Here is a 16,898-nt window from a genome sequence, read left to right on the forward strand (position 1 = left end):
TGGCAGCTCAGTGTCCTGCCCATCCCATCCAATACAACTTGACATCTAATGCAGCATCCAGTGCAGCATATCCCCTCCATGCAGCATGTCCCGTGTGACACGTCCTGTCTCACTGCAGTCTGGTGTCCAGCTCAGTGTACAGCACACTATGCACCCTGCACCCATGCCACGCTCTCCACAGGGCACGTTGTCTCTCGCTGCTGGCTGAGCCAGCACAGACGCACAGCCAGGCCTGCAGCACCCCTGCAGCTCTCTGGGGTGGCTCCTGCCGGGCTGCTATACATAGGTAGGCCAGCCCAGCCTCGGCGAGGCGCTGAACGGAGCAGGCTCACTCTTATCAACCCCGCGTGTCATCAGAGGGTATTTTTGGGGACAGCAGCTGCAGGCATTTGTAACATTTGGTCCCTGTGCACTGACACCCAGAAGGGGAGCTGGGGGAAGAAGCAGGAGCTGGGTGCCGGCACTGAGAGACACAGGGGAGAGGTGGAAGAACGAGGTATGTGAGTGGGGCAGGGGACTGGGCTGGGGGGCTGCCTGGGGCAGGGAGGGTGGTTGGGGAAGTGAGTGGTTGAAGGGTGCAATGGTGCAGCCGAGCCATCAGAGCCGTCCGTTTGTGTCCAAAGGAGCTGCTGTGGGGTGGCCCACGGGTCAGGGGCGTGTGGATGGAGAGATGAATCTGAATAGGTGCACTGTCCCGGGGGTAGGGCTCTGGGGGGAGAAGTTGGCCACAGTCCCTGTCGCTCCTTGGGGACCAGCTCTCTCCTACCCTCTGGCTCATTCAAGAAGTATTTTTGTTTCCCCTCCCCCTGCCTGAGCAAGTCAGAGACGACCCTGCCCCAGTCCCATGGTGCCGGCAGAGGGTTGGGTGCACTCACCGGGGAGAGGCACAGAGCAGCCTGACCTGCTCCTGCCCCTGACGGTGGGCACGGTTACCCAAAAAGCTGGGGATGGAGGCAGTGCCCTTCAAAAGCAGGACCCACCTCCCTGGCTTTCATTTTTCCCCTGGGATTGATGATTTCCAGCTGTGCTTTTGAGTGCACAAGGGCTGGATCCTGCTTGTGGGACTACTCTAGAAGGGGACCCCTTCCCCAGAGCCCCACTTTGCCTCAGGGCACGGCCCTGTGGGGTGGCCGCCTGGCACAGGGGGTCCCCTGCCCACCCAAGCCGGGGAGGAAGTCCCAGTCCGGGTCCAGCCGGGGCCTCGCGCCAGTGACAGCCCCGTGTCAGCACCTGCCCGCTGAGCCGGCCCAGATGCTGCAGGAATGCGGCTCTGCCACCACCCGATACTGCAGGAATGTGAATGGCCGGCGGGTGGGGAAGGGGCGGGCGGGGGACCTTTTGCCTCCGCTGCCCCCAGCCCCAGCACGCAGCAAGCAGCTGCCCATGCTCAGTGTCTAGGCAGGGGTCCCCCACCTCTGGAACTGGAGTTCCCTCTCCAACCCTGGGATAGGCTGCAAGTGTCTCAGCCCCCCGGGGTGCAAAGAGCCACCTTTTGTCACCTCTCCTGTTGCCTTGGGCTGGGAAATGGATGATTTGGGTGACACTGGGGCAAATCCAGTGGGGCTGCGCTGCTCCGAATGAGGGTGATGCTCCTGAAGCAGGGGGTCCACGATGGGGATTTTGCTCCAGGTGTGGGTCCCTCCTGGTTGGGGGCTCCACACTGGTCCATCTCTTTGATGAAGCCTGAGCCCCCACTCTAGTCTGTCTGTACATCCCCCCAGGCTGATGGTCCCTGCTGCTGCTCCAGCCAGTTGTCTGCCGTGAGCCTGGGGAGTTGGTGATGGAGGGGTTTGGGGGAGCCCCCAGGTTCCTGGCCTATCCACGTGCCTTCACGGTCCAAAGTGGCACCAATGCAGTCCTGAGCTGCCAGATCATGGGTGATCCCCAGCCAAGCATCCTCTGGGAAAAGGACAAGAATACCATCGAGCCCTCGGACCGTTTCCATATGGAGTCCAAAGGGGACCTGTACAGCCTGCTGGTGTCCTGTGCCACCCCCGAGGACAGTGGACTCTACGTCTGCAGGGCCAAGAATAGCGTTGGCGAGACTTATGCTGCCACCGTGCTCAGGGTAGAGCCAGTGGAACCGCGAGAGGGGGAGGGATGCTCAGGCAGTGTCGCACCCATCTTCCTCATTGCCCCCTCATCCATGCGGGTGTGCCGGGGGGAGGACGTGATGTTCACCTGCAGGGTGTCTGGGCAGCCCTGCCCTGTGCTGGAGTGGGAGAAGGACGGGCACAAGCTCTCCGAACTCTTTGAGAGCAGCCACTTTGCAGTGGGGCAGAAACCAGAGGACTGGCACTTCCTGAAGCTGTTCAGTGCCCGGCCCCAGGATGGGGGAGTGTACGTCTGCCGGGCACGCAGCGGCTCCCAGGAGGCCCTGGCTGCTGCCGTGCTCCTGGTGGAATCCCAGGCACTGCTGGAGGGGCTCCCCAATGGCTCCCCTGCCGATGGTCCTGAGGTACTGGCGGAGCGGCAGCGGTGGCGGCGGCATGCAGTGGGACGGCGCATGGGACCGGAGACCTGGGTGCCCAATGGCGTCGTGCCGGCCAGGGTGCCAGGGGCCAAGGCATTTGCTGTGAGCGCAGGGAAGCACGCCAAGTTTCGCTGTTATGTTACTGGCAAGCCCAAGCCAGAGATTATCTGGCAGAAAGATGGTGAGCCCCTCGCCCCTGGCCGCAGGCATCTCATTTACGAGGACCGGGAGGGCTACTTCATCCTCAAGGTGCTGTACTGCAAACCTCAGGACCAGGGGCTATACATGTGCACCGCTTCCAACACTGCTGGCCAGACCCTCAGCGCAGTGCAGCTCCAGGTGAAAGGTAGGAACACATCCAAGGAGTGTCAGAGGTGGCCAGGCTCTGGGGGGCTCAGGGAAGTTTGTCTGTCAGGGGTATGTCTTTGTGAGAGCCCAGCATCACTGGGCTCCTTCCTGCCCTGTGCAGCCAGGGTCACCCTGGGCTCCTCAGGACAGAGCTGTGGGCTGGAAGCAGAGGATGCTGGGCTTCTCCAGGAGCTGTGTCCTGTTCCATGTCTCTCTTTCCTTGCAAACAGAGGTGTGGCTTCTTGGGATGACTGCAGGTGTCCAGCCACAAACACGGAAGAGGGACAGTGCCTTGGTGACAAATTCCCCTGGAAGTGCTGAGTGATTTTGGCAGCCAGCCCTGCAGGGCACGGCTCCAACAGTCCACACTGGCAACTGCCCAATTCCCCCCGAGCCATCCAGCCAGCTGGGGACAGCCCATGGCTGGGGTTACCCAGGAACTGATACAGCCCCTGCCTACACCCCACTGCTCCCCTCCATTGAGATGCCTGCTGCAGCAAGCTGGCTTCCATGCTCATGCATCCCCCAGAACTCCCTGCTGAGATACTGGAGGCATCCCTGTGTCTTCCCAGGCTGTGCCCTGGTCCTCCCTGCTCTGGGGGATGTGCTTATCAAGGCAGTGTCTGTCTCATGGAAGGCAAAGGAGAGGGCAAAGGAGGGACAAGGGTTTGCTGCTCTTTGTGAGCTGGAGTCACCTTGAGCAAAGGGCTGACGGTGTATGCTGTACCCCACGTGCCCTAAGCTCCTGTCTCTTCCTGTGGCAGAGCACCGGCTGCGGTTCCAGGTGCAGCTGGCAGACGTGGAGGTAGCAGAGCGGGAGGATGCAGTGTTGGAGTGCCAGGTGCCATTGGAGACCATCCCCACCTCCTGGTACCTGGAGGACAGGGAGCTGCAGCCCAGCCACAAGTATGTGATGGAGGAGCAAGGGGTGGTGCGGCGCCTGACCATCCGCGATGCCCGCATTGATGACGACGGCATCTACCTCTGCCAGATGAAGGACAAAGGACGCAGCATCGCCGAGGTCTCTGTCCGAGGTGGGTCAGGTCTCCAGTAGCACAGCTTTGCCTTCCTAGTCCTCTCCTTGCCAGGGTCCCCACTGCCCCCGGCATTTGTCTTCCCTCCACTTGGCTGGTGCCTGCTGCTGCCCCTCCTCAACCTCCTCCTCCTCCTCTCCCACCTCAAAGAGCCCATCCTGGTCCCCAGAATTCCTCCCTCGCCCTCATATATCTCTTCCCATAGGGGTGATTGTGAAGCGGCTGCCACGGAAGCTGGATGTGATGGAGGGGGAGAATGCAGTTTTCTGTGTGGAGACACGGGATGTGGTAGAGGGCAGCTGCTGGAGCCGGGATGGGCTACAGCTGCGGGAGTCACCCCGTACCGTGCTTAAGAGCTTCAGCAGGACACATCTCCTGGTGCTGGTGCATGTCACCCGCCAGGACGCGGGCATCATCTCCTTCACTGTCGGGGAGTCGCAGACATCCTCCCAGCTCCGAGTCAAGTGTAAGCTCCAGGCTTGAAGGGGTCCTGTGTCCTCTCTCCTGCCTGTTCATGAGGGGTGATACAGAAGAGGGGATGGAATAGGCAGACAATATGCTGGGGGTGTGATGCTGCAATGTGTTTTATGGGAAGGGGGCTTTGAGCAGGACTTCAGGATCCCAGCCTCACAGGAATTCACAAACCCCTGTAGCCAGCAGCATGCTACATGGGAGCAAGACCATTCTCTCCATCAGAGAGAGAATCCCAAAAGAAACAGGCTGTTATCCCCACTTAGCACTTCTATCACCCCATCTAGAGCCTCACTGCCATCCCCAAGCAGGCCACCTGGGCTGTAACTTGCAGGTGTGAAGCACGACCCTCCGAGTGCACCAGTGGCAGCTGAGATGAGCGTGGTGGAGACTAACACGGCTCTGCTGACTTGGTGTCCAGCACCTGACTCCCACCTCCGCCCTGCCAGCCACTACCTGCTGGAACGTCGGGAGGCAGCAGGAGGGGAGTGGGTGCAGTGCCTTGCCACCGACCTGCCCAGCTGCGTGCGGGTGCTGGGTGACAGTGTGCCTCGCGAGGCCGACTACTGCTTCCGCATCTCTGCCGCCAACAAGCACGGCAGGAGCAGCCCTGTGGAGTTCCCTGGATCTGTGCATCTTGGTGAGGAGACAGGCAAAAGCTGGGATGTTGTGCCACAGTGTGCTGGTAATCAGTGCCACTGGGGCTCAGTCCAACTGTGCTCTAGCCCCAGCAGCTCGTCTGGAGAGGGGTCTGCAGGACACGTGGGTGAGGGATGGTGAGGATGCACAGTTCTCCCTGGAGCTGTCAGCTGTAGTACATGGATCCTGGTTCCTCAATGGAGCCAGGCTGGATGAGGAGGAGGGTGCAGGCGGCCGGTGCAGTGTACAGCGCCATGGGATGGAGCACTCGCTGCTGATCCGAGGAGCACGACTGGTTGACAGCGGGGCCCAGGTCACCTTTGTGTCCGGTGGTGTGCGGGACTCAGCTATCCTGCATGTGCAAGGTGATCAGGGCACTCACCCTGGGATCCTACCAGGACCCCAGCAGCAGGGGCTGTCATGCTGAAGGATGCTTCTCACCGCTCCTCAATGTCTCTCAGCCCCACAGGTCCGCATTGCCCCAGTGTCTGAGGCTGAACGGCTCCGAAAAGTGCCAGCAGGGATGCCTGTGCTGCTAGAATGCCAGCTGTCCACGCCGGATGCCCCTGTCTGCTGGCTGAAGGATGGCAAGGCCGTGCCCCTGGATGATGTTATTGCAGTGCAGGCAGAAGGCTGCGTGCGGAGGCTGCTGCTCCGCTCAGCGTGTCCCTCAGACACTGCTGTGTACACCTGTGACGCTGGGGATGATGCTGTGAGCTTTGTGGTGACCGTGACGGGTGAGCTGGGGACTGTGTGTGGGAGCCTGGCCCCTACCTCCTGATAGTGCTCCTGCCCTGCTTCTTGCCCCCATCATGCGGCTGAAAGCTGCAGCCAGTCATGCTGAGGCCCACATTATCCCTGGCAGAGGTGCCGGTGAGGATCATCAGCTCCAATGAGGAAGCCCCCCACACCTACCTGGTTGGGCAGCGTGTGGAGCTGTGGTGCCAGCTATCCCACCCAGCTGCCCCAGTGCACTGGTACAAGGATGGAGAGGAGGTGGAGGTGGGCGAGAGCCTGGTGCTGGAGCAGGAGGGGTCAAGGTGCAAGCTGGTGCTGCCCTGCGCTCAGACACAGAACACAGGAGAGTTTGTCTGTGATGCTGGTGGGGACTCTGCCTTCTATACCATCACCGTGGCAGGTGAGTGTGATGCAGGGGGGCTGGTAGGGTCTCAGGGGGCTTTCTTTGCTAGTGCAGGATGCCACAACATGTGTGCTGGTGTCAGTATTGCTGTCACTTGCTGCGATGGGATACTTGTTAGACATGCTTTTGCCAGGTGCTCACCAGCAGTTTGGTTGGTTGCTCAGTTGGGGTCCTTGTGGGACCCAGACCAGCTGCCAGATGGAACAGCCCACTCAGCCTGTCTGAAACACTAGAGCACACAAGAGCACCCAGCACCTGCACACCAGGGTGTTTGCCGGACTTCTGCCATGGCTAGTAACCAAGCCCTCCTCCAAGGTCCTAAAAATAGTGGGCCCAGCACCTGGCACAGGATGACTCATGGTTGGTCATTGCTCTGATAGACAGTGTTAATTGCTGACCTGAAAATTAGCAGTTGCTTGGAGACCGATGGCTGGGTGGTGTCTGCTGGATGGGAGCAGGGCTCAGCATCCTGTGGCAGCTGCCCCGGCTGTGGAGCGATTGCTGGCATCACTGGCTGGCAGAGGATAATGAAAGCTGAAAGCAAGTGAAAGGCTTCCCCTTACTGGCCCCAAAATCCACATCCCACTACCACAGGAGGGCATCCAGGGGCAGAGCTAAAGCCCAGTTGAAAGGTGATGTGACCACAGTGGTAAAGCCTCACTGTGGTGTTAACACATGGCAAAGGGCCAAAGTTGATGGCCAAGGATGTAGGAGTGAAGATAGGATGAGTGATAAGAGATGCTGAAGTCAGTGGAGTGGTGACTGCTGGGAGGGTAAGGAAGGGAGGGGGTTTTAGTGAGAAAAGGGCAAAATTGCCAGTGGGAAGGACAGGCAGCATGGGCTTTGGGAAGAGGCAGGAGGTCGTGTGCTGTGTCGGAGTGTGGGGCATGGAGAGCTCTGCTTCCCTAGGGTGGGAGAGGGAACACCATCTGCTGAAGCTCAGCCTTTTGGCTGAGCAGCTTTGCATCACTTTGACAGAAGGGTTTTAGAGAGGCTGTCTTGGTTCAATCTGGATTTGAACATCAATGTCACCAGCAGGGCTGGGGGTGGGTGCCTGGAGGCTCAGGCTGACACCTCTCTGGCACAAGTGTCAGGCTGGCTGCTGCAGTCAAGCACTGCTGTGGCACGCTTGGGTTTCCCTGAGGCATCTCAGCTATCCCCCATAGGGCTGTTGTGGCATGTAGCCTGCCTGCCCTCAAGCTCGGCCATCCCCAGCAGCCTCTAGGTTCTCCGTCAGCTGTTGAGCACTGGAGCTCCCTCAGAACTAGTGAGAGGCTGAGGCCAGACCGATGCTGCCCGCTGAGGGCTGGCACATTATCCCCTCACTTCAGTGCTGCTCAACATCTCCAGCTGCACTTCAGCAATGTGATTGCTTTTAGCAGGTCCAGGGAGAGAGGCAGCCGCCAGTCGTTTGATCAGGGAGCTGGGCGGATGCAGGCTCAGCGTGCGGCAGGTTAATCGCTGCAAACTGGCGCCGCACCGTTCCCGCACGCTGCGGGGCAGCGGTGCACTGCTGGGCCTGGGCATCGCAGCTGGGAACTGTCTGGGAAGCTTCCACCCAGACGCCCAGCATGGAGCAGCTGCGGGTTGTGAGAAGGGCAGGTTGCTACTCGTCCACCATTGTGCCCCAGAGCTGGCTGTGCCTTGTGCCCGCATGGAGCCATGGGCTCGATGAGCACCCACGGCAGAGTCCAGGCCAGCTATGGCTGGCTGCAATGTGCATGGCCAGGCAGGCAGTGCTGGCTGTAGGTGGCATCCGAATTTCTCCCAGGAGAAAGGAGGGCTGGTCACCTAAAATTTGTGCTGGGAGCCCCTCTGTCTTTAGAGCTCTGACTCAATTCAGAGGGGTGGTGTGAGCAGTGGCACACATTTTATGTAGCAAATTAATGGTGATTTTAGTGATGACTGCAATCCAGAATTGAGTCTTGGGTCCTGGTAAGCTGCAAGCAAACCACATGCCTGTACCACAGTATAAGCAAATGCCACGGCTGAGCCATGACAGAAGTGCTGGCTGGCACCTGATGGCCTCTGAAATGGGGAGATAGGCAGAGGGGAGGGCACACCCTGGAAGAGCAGCTGCAGGGGCTGGTGCTGGCACCACAGACAGTGGTTATCAGTGCTGGGGCTTGCCTATATGCATCCTCCCTCCACAACCTTCAGCTCCACCACAGGGCAAAGCAGGGCACGTACCATGGGAGCAAGGGCACGGCAGCAATTTACAGCCAGTTGAAAGCCTGGTGCTCCTCCTGGTTGTAATGTGTGAGGAGAAGAGGGCGAGCCAGGCATGATGGTCCAAAAGTTTGAGCTATGTAGAATGTGGATGATGTGGTGCCCTCCAGCCTTAAAGCCAACAAGTGGTGAAGCCATCACTACACACAGAGCTGTGATGGCCACCATCACTGGCTCTGGTATTTATGTCCTGGCTGAGCCCCATGTTTCTCCATGACAGAGGAGCCGGTGAGGATTGTCAACTCCAATGAGGGGGCCACCCACACCTATGTGGCTGGACAGCGTGTGGAGCTGTGGTGCCAGCTGTCCCGCCTGGCAGCCCCAGTGCACTGGTACAAGGACGGGGAGGAGGTGGAGGCAGGTGAGAGCCTGGTGCTGGAGCAGGAGGGGCTGCAGTGCCGGCTGTTGCTGCCCTGCGCCCAGCCACAGGACACAGGGGAATTTGTCTGCGACGCTGGTGGGGACTCTGTCTTCTACACCATCACTGTGGCAGGTGGGTACAACAGACACTTACATCCCACTCCCCCTTCTCCCTCTGCCCCAGCTCCTTGCTCACACTGTGGCTTCAGCACCTTGGCTGCCTCTCACCTCCTTGAGAGCAGTTCCTTGCCCAAGCCCCTGGGTTGGAAGGGGATGTGGTCAGGAGCATACAAGCTGGTCTGTCTCCTCCCAGAGCTCTGTATCACACCGCTCCCCTACACTCCAGAGCACAACCAGCTGCCTGCCTCTGGGTGATGCCACCTCACACCCCAGCCCTGCTGTTCCCTCACCTTGCAGCTACCACCACTGCAGGGCTGAGATATCCATGGCTGCTGCTGCCAGGGCAGGTGGGATGGGAGGCCAAGTGACGCAAGGTCTTGGTCCTCTCAGCCCTGAAGGTCTGCCTCACCCCAGTGCTGGAGGCAGAGCAGCTCCAGGAGGTGCTAGCAGGGCTGCCCTTGGTGTTGGAGTGCCAGGCGTCCCCTGCAGATGCCCCTATCCACTGGCTGAAGGACAGCAAGGCCGTGGTCCGAGCGCAGGTCCTGGCCCTCTGCTCAGAGGGATGCTCCCAGGGGCTGCATATTGCTGCAGCTGCACTGTCTGATTCAGGGGTGTACACATGCCATGCCAGGGACAATGTTGCCAGCTTCAGGGTGCCCGTGAGCAGTGAGCTGCCCAGGGGATTCCTGTCCTCACATGGGACTCACCCAGCACCACACCTGAGCCTTGCCATGTCCCCAGCAGAGGCACCACTGAGGATTGTCAGTTCCAACAAGGAGGCTTCTCACTCCTACGTGGTTGGGCAGCGTGTGGAGCTGTGGTGCCAGCTGTCCCACCCAGTGTCCCCAGTGCGCTGGTACAAGGACGGTGAAGAAGTGGAGGTGGGCGAGACCCTGGTGCTGGAGCAGGAAGGGCTGCAGTACCGACTGGTGCTGCCCTGTGCCCGGATACAAGACACAGGGGAGTTCGTCTGCAGTGCCAGTGATGCATCTGTCTCCTACTCCATCTTGGTGGAAGGTTGGTGGCACAGCAGGGACATCCTGAAAAGGGCAGCACTGCCCCAGCTCTGTGCTCTGGGGTCCCCAGCCCTGCTCCCTGCCCTCGGCATTGTGAAGGAGGGCACGCAATTGCATCTCTGTGCCCGCTGCCCCTGCCCCTGAGCAGTTCTGACCTCTTTGTACTGGGGTGAGAGGATGTAGCTTCCATACAGCCCCATGGGGATAGGGACACAGGTGACAGTAAATAGACACAGCAGAGCCAGGAGCAAAGCAGTGAGCACGTCTCACACCCTTCCTCTACATGCCCAACAGAGCCACCAGTGAGGATCCTGCAGCCCCCACAGCGCTCACTGGAGCTGCTGGTTCAGGCACCAGGGTGTGTGGAACTGCGGTGCAAGCTCTCTGTGCCGGATGCTCCGGTGCACTGGTTCAAGGATGGCTTGGAGGTGGACGAGACTGATAACCTGCTACTGCTGGTCGAGGGGGCCTGGCGCTGTCTCTTCATCCCCAAGAGCAGTGCAGAGGATGCAGGCGAGTACATCTGTGAGACCAAGGACGAGGCCATCTCCTTCGATGTCAAGGTGTCAGGTCAGTGGAGGTGCTGATGTGGTTCTGGCCATCAGTGGATGCCCATCCACTGGGCCACAGGAGCTTACCTGGGGCTGGCAGCAGAGGAGTGCCCAGGGCTGCGTTGTCCCTGCGCTGCTTTGTATCACAGATGTGCCATACCTGCAGAGCCTCCGGTGAGGATCCTGCAGCCCTGCAGACCTGTCCCTGTCATGACTGTGTCCCCGGGGGAAACAGTGACACTTTGCTGTGAGCTGTCCCGTGCGGATACACCCGTGTGCTGGGCAAAGGAGGGTGTGAGGCTCGAGGCTGGGGGCAGCCTGGTCCTGGAGGAGGAGGGTGTCCATCGCCGGCTGCTCATCCCTGCTGCCCAAGCTGAGCACTCTGGAAAATATACATGTGACACCGCCAGTGACACAGTGACTTTCACCATCCAAGTGTTGGGTGAGCATGAGGGTAGGGAAGAGCCTGGTGTGGGGCACTGAGTGAACAAACCCCAGAGACCTCAGTTCTGTTGGTGCTGGATGCTGCAGATTCGCTGGTCAGGATCCTGGAGAAGGATGTCCTGCTGACCCACCGGCGTTGCCAAGCCATGGAGGACCTGGTGCTGGAGGTGCACCTCTCACACACCCATGGGGAGGTGAAGTGGTACAAGGATGGGGAGAAGCTGCAGGACACGGGGCGTGTGCGGCTGGAGGAGGACGGGGTGCGCAGATCCCTCGTGATCCTGGGCACTACGGGCAAGGATGCTGGGGAGTATCTCTGTGACACTGGTGATGACAGTATCGTCTTCTTCATCACTGTAGAAGGTGAGCAGGAGGTCCTGGTGGGGATGGCCGGGGGGACAGGAGTGAGGTGGGTCTATGGCTGCTGCCAGGGTGGTGTGAAGCTGGGCTGGGTGGCAATGAGCACAGGGAGGCTGGTGAGGGGCACATGGGGAGTGGGCTGCATCTGTGTGGTGGCCCTGTGGAAACCCCTGTACTGCTCAGCTGCAGCCTGGACAGGGTCTGGCCATTGTGATACCCGGCACAGGCTGCTTTTGTGGTGACAGCCCGTCTCTCCAGTCCCAGAGCCACCGGTGACCATTGTGGGCAGCACAGGCACCGTGGTACATCGCTGCCTGGTGGCCGGGGAAGACCTGGTGCTGGCTTGTGAGCTCTCTCGGCCCGACGCCATTGTGCGCTGGCTCCGGAATGGCCAGGAGGTGCATCCAGGTGAACGGGTGCAGGTGGAGGCCCGTGGGGTGCTGCGACAGCTCACCATCAGTGGAGTACAGCCCAGCGATGCAGGGTGCTACATCTGTGATGCTGCCAGCGACCGCGTGGTGACAAATGTGGAGGTGTCGGGTGAGCTGTCTCAGAACCTCAGGGACCCCCAGAATTGTGGGATCATGCCACAGACACAAGGGGAGGGGAAGCCTCTGTAACCCTGCTGATGCAGAGGACAGAGTGGCAGCATGGCAGGGAAGGGTGGGAGCCCTGTCCCCAGCCCTACAGGAGCCGTTGGTCAGAAAGAGACACGTCAGGGTTGTGGCGAGACATGTCCCTGCTGCCTCCCCCAGCCAGGGGCTGTTTAAATTTAGCCTTGGCTGGCTCCCAGGCGCCGCTCCTCCTGCTTTGGCTGCCAAGGGCTGAGCTCAGCCTGGACCCTTATCAGCTGGAGATGGAGGGCTGTGCAGGGTGGGAGGGGGCCTGCTGCAGGCGGGTGTCCTGACTCCCCAGCAAGGTGTTCTGGATGGGGGAGTACAATGAAATGAATGGTGCCAACATGGCAGCTGTGCTGCCTGTACAGGGAGTGATGCGGGAGTGATGGGCTTTGCTGCTGCCCCTTCCCTGAGTGAACCCTGAGGTGCCAGACCTCTCTATCCTGCATGCCTGCCTCTCTGGGACCCCTGTCTAGTCCTACCATGACCCCCAGCCAGCCCCACAGCCCTTCTGCCCCACAGTGACTCATTGAAGGATCACCTCTCCACTTGAAGCAGTCCTATCCCTGCACTGCCCCACACTGTAGGGACATTCCTGAACCCTGCCTTGTCCCCTGCACCCCTCAGCCCGGCCTGTGTGCATTGTCAACAAGGAGGAGGCGCAGAGCCCGCTGGAGGTGCAGGAGGGGGACAGTGTGACACTGGTGGCTCGGCTGTCCCCGGAGACAGCACCAGTGCAGTGGCAGAAGGATGGGCAGACGCTGTGCTCAGGTGGGCGGCTGCTGGTGTGCAGCGAGGGTCCCACACGCAGCCTCACCATCAGGCAAGCGGAGCTGGGTGATGGTGGCATCTTCCTCTGCGACGCTGGTGATGATGAGGTGCATTTCACACTACATGTGAAAGGTGAGCCTGGAGGTGTCCCTCGCCCATGCCAGGGGCAGGAGCAGTCTCATCCTGCCTCACACCGGAATGCTTGGCACCCCCATCCCGTGCTGGTGCCACTGGCAGGACCACAGCTGAGCCCAGTGCTCCTCCGGCAGAGGCACCCGTGCTGTTCGTGAACAAACGGGAGGAGCAGGAGAAGCTGCTGGTGCTGGAGGGCGGCAGTGCCGTGCTTTCTGCCATCACCTCCACGGAGCGATCTGATGTCACCTGGCTGGGCCCGCAGCAGGCGGCAGTGGCCGGCGAGCGCTGCGAGTTGCGTCGGGACGGCCGCGTGCACAGCCTCATCATCCACAATGTGGCCATGGAGGACGCTGGCACCTACACCTGCCTCTCACCCCACGACCAGATGCTGTTCGACGTGAACGTCCGAGGTGGGCGGCAGGGGGGCAGTGGGGGTGCCCGGGGATCCCCCTGCAGTGGCAGCGGGTGCTGATATGGGGGGGTTTGACTGTGCAGAGCTGCGGGTGAAGTTCCTGCGTGGGCTGTCGGACGTGCGAGCGCGGCAGGGTGAGCGGGTGGTGCTGTGGTGCGAGCTTTGTAAGGCGCGGGGCGACGTGGTGTGGCGGAAGGACGGGCGGGTGCTGGCGCCTGGCCCCCGCCGGCAGATGACGGCAGAGGGACGGGAGCGGTCGCTGGTGCTGAGCCGCGTGGAGCCCGGGGATGCCGGCGAGTACTGCTGCGAGACCAACGACGACCAGACCCTGGCGACGCTGACGGTGCAGGGTGAGCCCAAGGCTTCCCCACCACCTGGGGGAATCCTGTTCCATGGGGGTGGTGGGGATGCTGGCACGGTGATGTCAGGATTGCAGGGATGCTCAGCATCTCCAGTTGACAGGGGTTCCCTTTTGCTGTGCCCTGACAACCTGGCTGTAGTCCCCAGGGTGGTGGAGATCATCATGGAGCTGCAGAGCCTGACAGTGCTGGAGGGGGAGGATGCCACCTTCAAGTGCCTGGTATCCCCGGAAGATGTGGCTGTGACATGGCAGCTGAATGGCCAGCCCGTCGTCCCCAGTGAGCGCCTGCTGGTGTCAAGCAGTGGGCTGTGCCACAGCCTCACCCTCCGGCAGTGCCAGACAGGTGATGCAGGCACTGTGACAGCCAATGCCGAGGGGCTGGTGAGCACAGCTCGGCTGAGTGTACAAGGTGAGGGGGAAGGAGAAAGCTGGGGCACAGCCCAAGACACAGCCCTGGGGCCGGCTGCTGACCCAGCACACGGGCCATGCAGAGGCAGAGGTGCTGTTTGTGCGGAAGCTGCAGGATGTGGTGGCAGAGGAGCAGGGGGACGTGTGCCTGGAGGTGGAGGTGAGCCACGAGGCTGCCGAGGTGCAGTGGCTGAAGCAGGGCATCCTCCTTCAGCCGGGCAGCAAGTACCTGCTGCAGGAGTCGGGGTGCCGGCGCACCCTCACCATCTGCTGCCTTGGCCCTGCTGACCGCGGCACCTACCGCTGCGAGAGCCTGCACGACCGCACGCAGGCCAAGCTCCACGTGGAGCGTGAGTACCAGGCTGGGGATGGGGATGGAAGGCAACGGGGCTGGGAATGGGGACAGGGAGGGCACTCAACTGCTGCAGTGGGAGCATGTGGGCAGAGCTAGCACTTGGCTGGAAGGGGTGCTCAGAGAGGTGGGTGCATGGGCAGGGGTGGGAGTCCGGTACAAACAACTGGATTTAGATGAACACTCCAGCAAACACAGACTGGGAAGCCAGGGGCTCTGCGGTGGAGCAGACACCTACTCACAGACATGGGTCCCTCACAGCCCGGAAGGTGTCGATTCGGACACCACTGGCAGATGTGGAGACCTTTGAGAAGGAGACAGCCACCTTTCACCTGGAACTGTCTCACCCTGGCGTGACCGGGGTCTGGACACGGGATGGCATCCGGGTGAAGCCCAGCAGCACGTGCCGGATCAGTGCCACAAGCTGCGGGCACAGCCTGACACTGGAGAGGCTTGCACTGGAAGACTCAGGCACTGTTACCTTCACTGCTGACACTCTGCGCTGCAGTGCCCACCTGCGTGTGCGGGGTACGGTCCCTGGGGCAGGCTGGGAGGTGTGTGGCACTGGTGTTGTCTGACCTGCAGCTGTTCTGTACCGGGAGACACCGAGGCTCAGCTGGGCCACCCTGGGCACATGTGTTCCCCTGTCCTGGACAGGGGTGATAGTGTGCTGGCAAGTGTCTCCTGTCCTCAGGGAGGAGATGTGAGCTGAGCAGTGGGGACACCCAGCCAGGGTCCAGAGCCAGCTGGAACACCACTGATGAGTGCTTGCCCATGGGTGGTGCCATTCTCACCCCATGCTGAAATGCCCTAGCCACAGCTACTGTTCCCTGCAGCCCCAAGTCCATGCCTTTGTCCTATCAAGCCTTCCCGACCTGTGTCTTGCCTCCTCAGAGCCTCCAGTCACCATGGTGAGGGTCCCACGAGACCTGGGGGTCCCAGAGACAGGGGTTGCCAGCTTTGAGTGTGAGCTGTCTCGCCCCAATGCAGAGGTGAAATGGTTCAAGGTGAGGGGAGCCCTAACCCCCTCCAGCAGCACCTGGCCATGTCCTCCTCCTTGTTTTGTTCCCTGGCTGCTGCCCTCTCTGCCAGGGCTGCAGACAGGGCAGAGGGGCCAAAGCAGTGGGGTGCTGCCTGTTTGCTTCTGTGCAGGATGGACAGGAGCTGAGGCCAGGGCCCAACTGCCGCATCTACTCAGCGGGACGGCGCCGCATCCTGCAGCTGAGCCACTGCGAGCTGACCGACACTGGCAGCTACACCTGCGATGCAGGTGACTGCCGGGCCTCCGCCATGCTGCATGTCCAGGGTATGGTCACCCAGCTCCCAGCAGTGTGTACACCCCCAAACCCTACACTGGCCTGCTCCCCTCATCCTTGGCTGCCCTGGCACCCTGTCCATTACCTGCAGAGCGCCAGGTCCACATCGTGCAGGAGCTGCAGGATGTCCAGGTGCAGGAGGGTGACAATGCAGTCTTCACCTGCGAGGTGTCACATGGGGATGTGAAGGGCGAGTGGTTTCGGGATGGGGAGAAAATCAAGGTCTCCAGCACAGTGAAGATACGGCAAGAAGGTGGGGATGCAGGTGGTTCCACACCTGGTTTGGGGCTGGGATAGGGCAAATTCAAGCAAGGGGAGTTTGTGTAGACAAAGGGGGGTCCCTGGCCCCCTGCTTCCTATGGGTGTGCATTGCTGTTGTCTTGAGCCAGCCTCTCCCTCTCCAGGGACCCGGCATTTCCTGCTGTTCTGTGGTGTGCGCCCTGAGGATAAGGGACTCATCCGCTTCACAGCCAGGACAGTCACCTCGGAGGCCAGTCTGCAGGTGGAAGGTAGCAGTGCGGGCTGTGAGGTCTGGCTGGGTTCCAGCCCCAGGGCTGGGGTGTACCAGGTCAGCTTGCAGTGTCCCCATGGAAGCCTGCTCACCCCATGATGATGACGCCTTGTCCCCACCTACCAGCACTGCCAATCCGGATTGTGAAGCCACTGCGGGACAAGACGGTGCTAGCGAGGCACAAGGCGACACTGGAGTGCACCGTGTCCCACGCCCGGGGCCGGGTGCGCTGGCTCCGTGGGGACACCGAGATCTTTGCTGGTGACAAGTATGAGATCTGCAATCTGGACTGCTACCGCACACTCATCATTCACCGCGTGGGCCCTGAGGACGAGGACTCATACACCTGTGATGCCTTCGACGACCGCTCCACTGCCCGGCTCCTTGTGGAGGGTGAGTGGGCACTAGAGGGGCACCATTGGCAGCTGCCAGTGCTGCTTTGCCTTGCAGTAAAGGGACACCAGAACCCGTGTCCCTGTCCCCCACTGCTTGCAAGAGTCTGAGTGCTGGGCTGGAGGGAGCAGGTTGGTCAGGGGTCTGCTCCTTCTTGTCTGGGATACGCCTTTTGGGTGCCCCAGCTGCTCTGGCAATGCCCCAACTCACTCTGACTCCTGTTGTTTCCACAGGGAGCTAGAAGCCAGGATACAGTTCTCAGGGCCTGCATGCAGACTGACGGATGCCACTGCTGAGAGATGGGGTCATGCTCCCCCTGGCATGGACAGACACATGGACACCATCCCCAGCCTGCTACAGACTCAGGGCTCTGCATTATACAGCCTTTTTTTCTGACATGGCTTCTTCCACACCAGCGAGCTGGGGTCCCGTTAAA

At 60.8% G+C, this 16,898-nt stretch overlaps 1 protein-coding gene across 1 annotated transcript; it reads left to right on the forward strand.

The window, feature by feature from the left end:
* Positions 1-546: 546 nt before the first annotated feature.
* On the forward strand, positions 547-16,858 carry OBSL1 (obscurin like cytoskeletal adaptor 1). Its single transcript, XM_053947243.1, has 24 exons — positions 547-2,819; positions 3,586-3,855; positions 4,061-4,321; positions 4,661-4,966; positions 5,052-5,330; positions 5,427-5,702; positions 5,831-6,103; positions 8,556-8,828; positions 9,560-9,832; positions 10,126-10,401; positions 10,549-10,824; positions 10,914-11,189; positions 11,445-11,726; positions 12,431-12,706; positions 12,844-13,119; positions 13,205-13,471; positions 13,622-13,891; positions 13,974-14,240; positions 14,504-14,770; positions 15,137-15,249; positions 15,395-15,548; positions 15,650-15,811; positions 15,963-16,067; positions 16,196-16,858. The coding sequence occupies exons 1-24, from the start codon at positions 1,781-1,783 to the stop codon at positions 16,570-16,572; spliced, it is 6,894 nt and encodes a 2,297-aa protein (XP_053803218.1). The 5' UTR covers positions 547-1,780; the 3' UTR covers positions 16,573-16,858.
* The last annotated feature ends 40 nt before the right edge of the window (positions 16,859-16,898 follow it).

The sequence above is a fragment of the Vidua chalybeata genome, chromosome 7 (genome assembly GCF_026979565.1).
Source record: "Vidua chalybeata isolate OUT-0048 chromosome 7, bVidCha1 merged haplotype, whole genome shotgun sequence".
Taxonomy (NCBI): domain Eukaryota; kingdom Metazoa; phylum Chordata; class Aves; order Passeriformes; family Viduidae; genus Vidua; species Vidua chalybeata.

Coding starts and splice junctions, on each gene's coding strand:
- OBSL1 (XM_053947243.1), top strand. CDS start 1,781: ATGGAGGGGTTTGGGGGAGCCCCCAGGTTCCTGGCCTATCCACGTGCC. Junction 4,322..4,660: donor CTCCCAGCTCCGAGTCAAGT/GTAAGCTCCAGG, acceptor TGTAACTTGCAG/GTGTGAAGCACGACCCTCCG. Junction 6,104..8,555: donor CTATACCATCACCGTGGCAG/GTGAGTGTGATG, acceptor TCTCCATGACAG/AGGAGCCGGTGAGGATTGTC.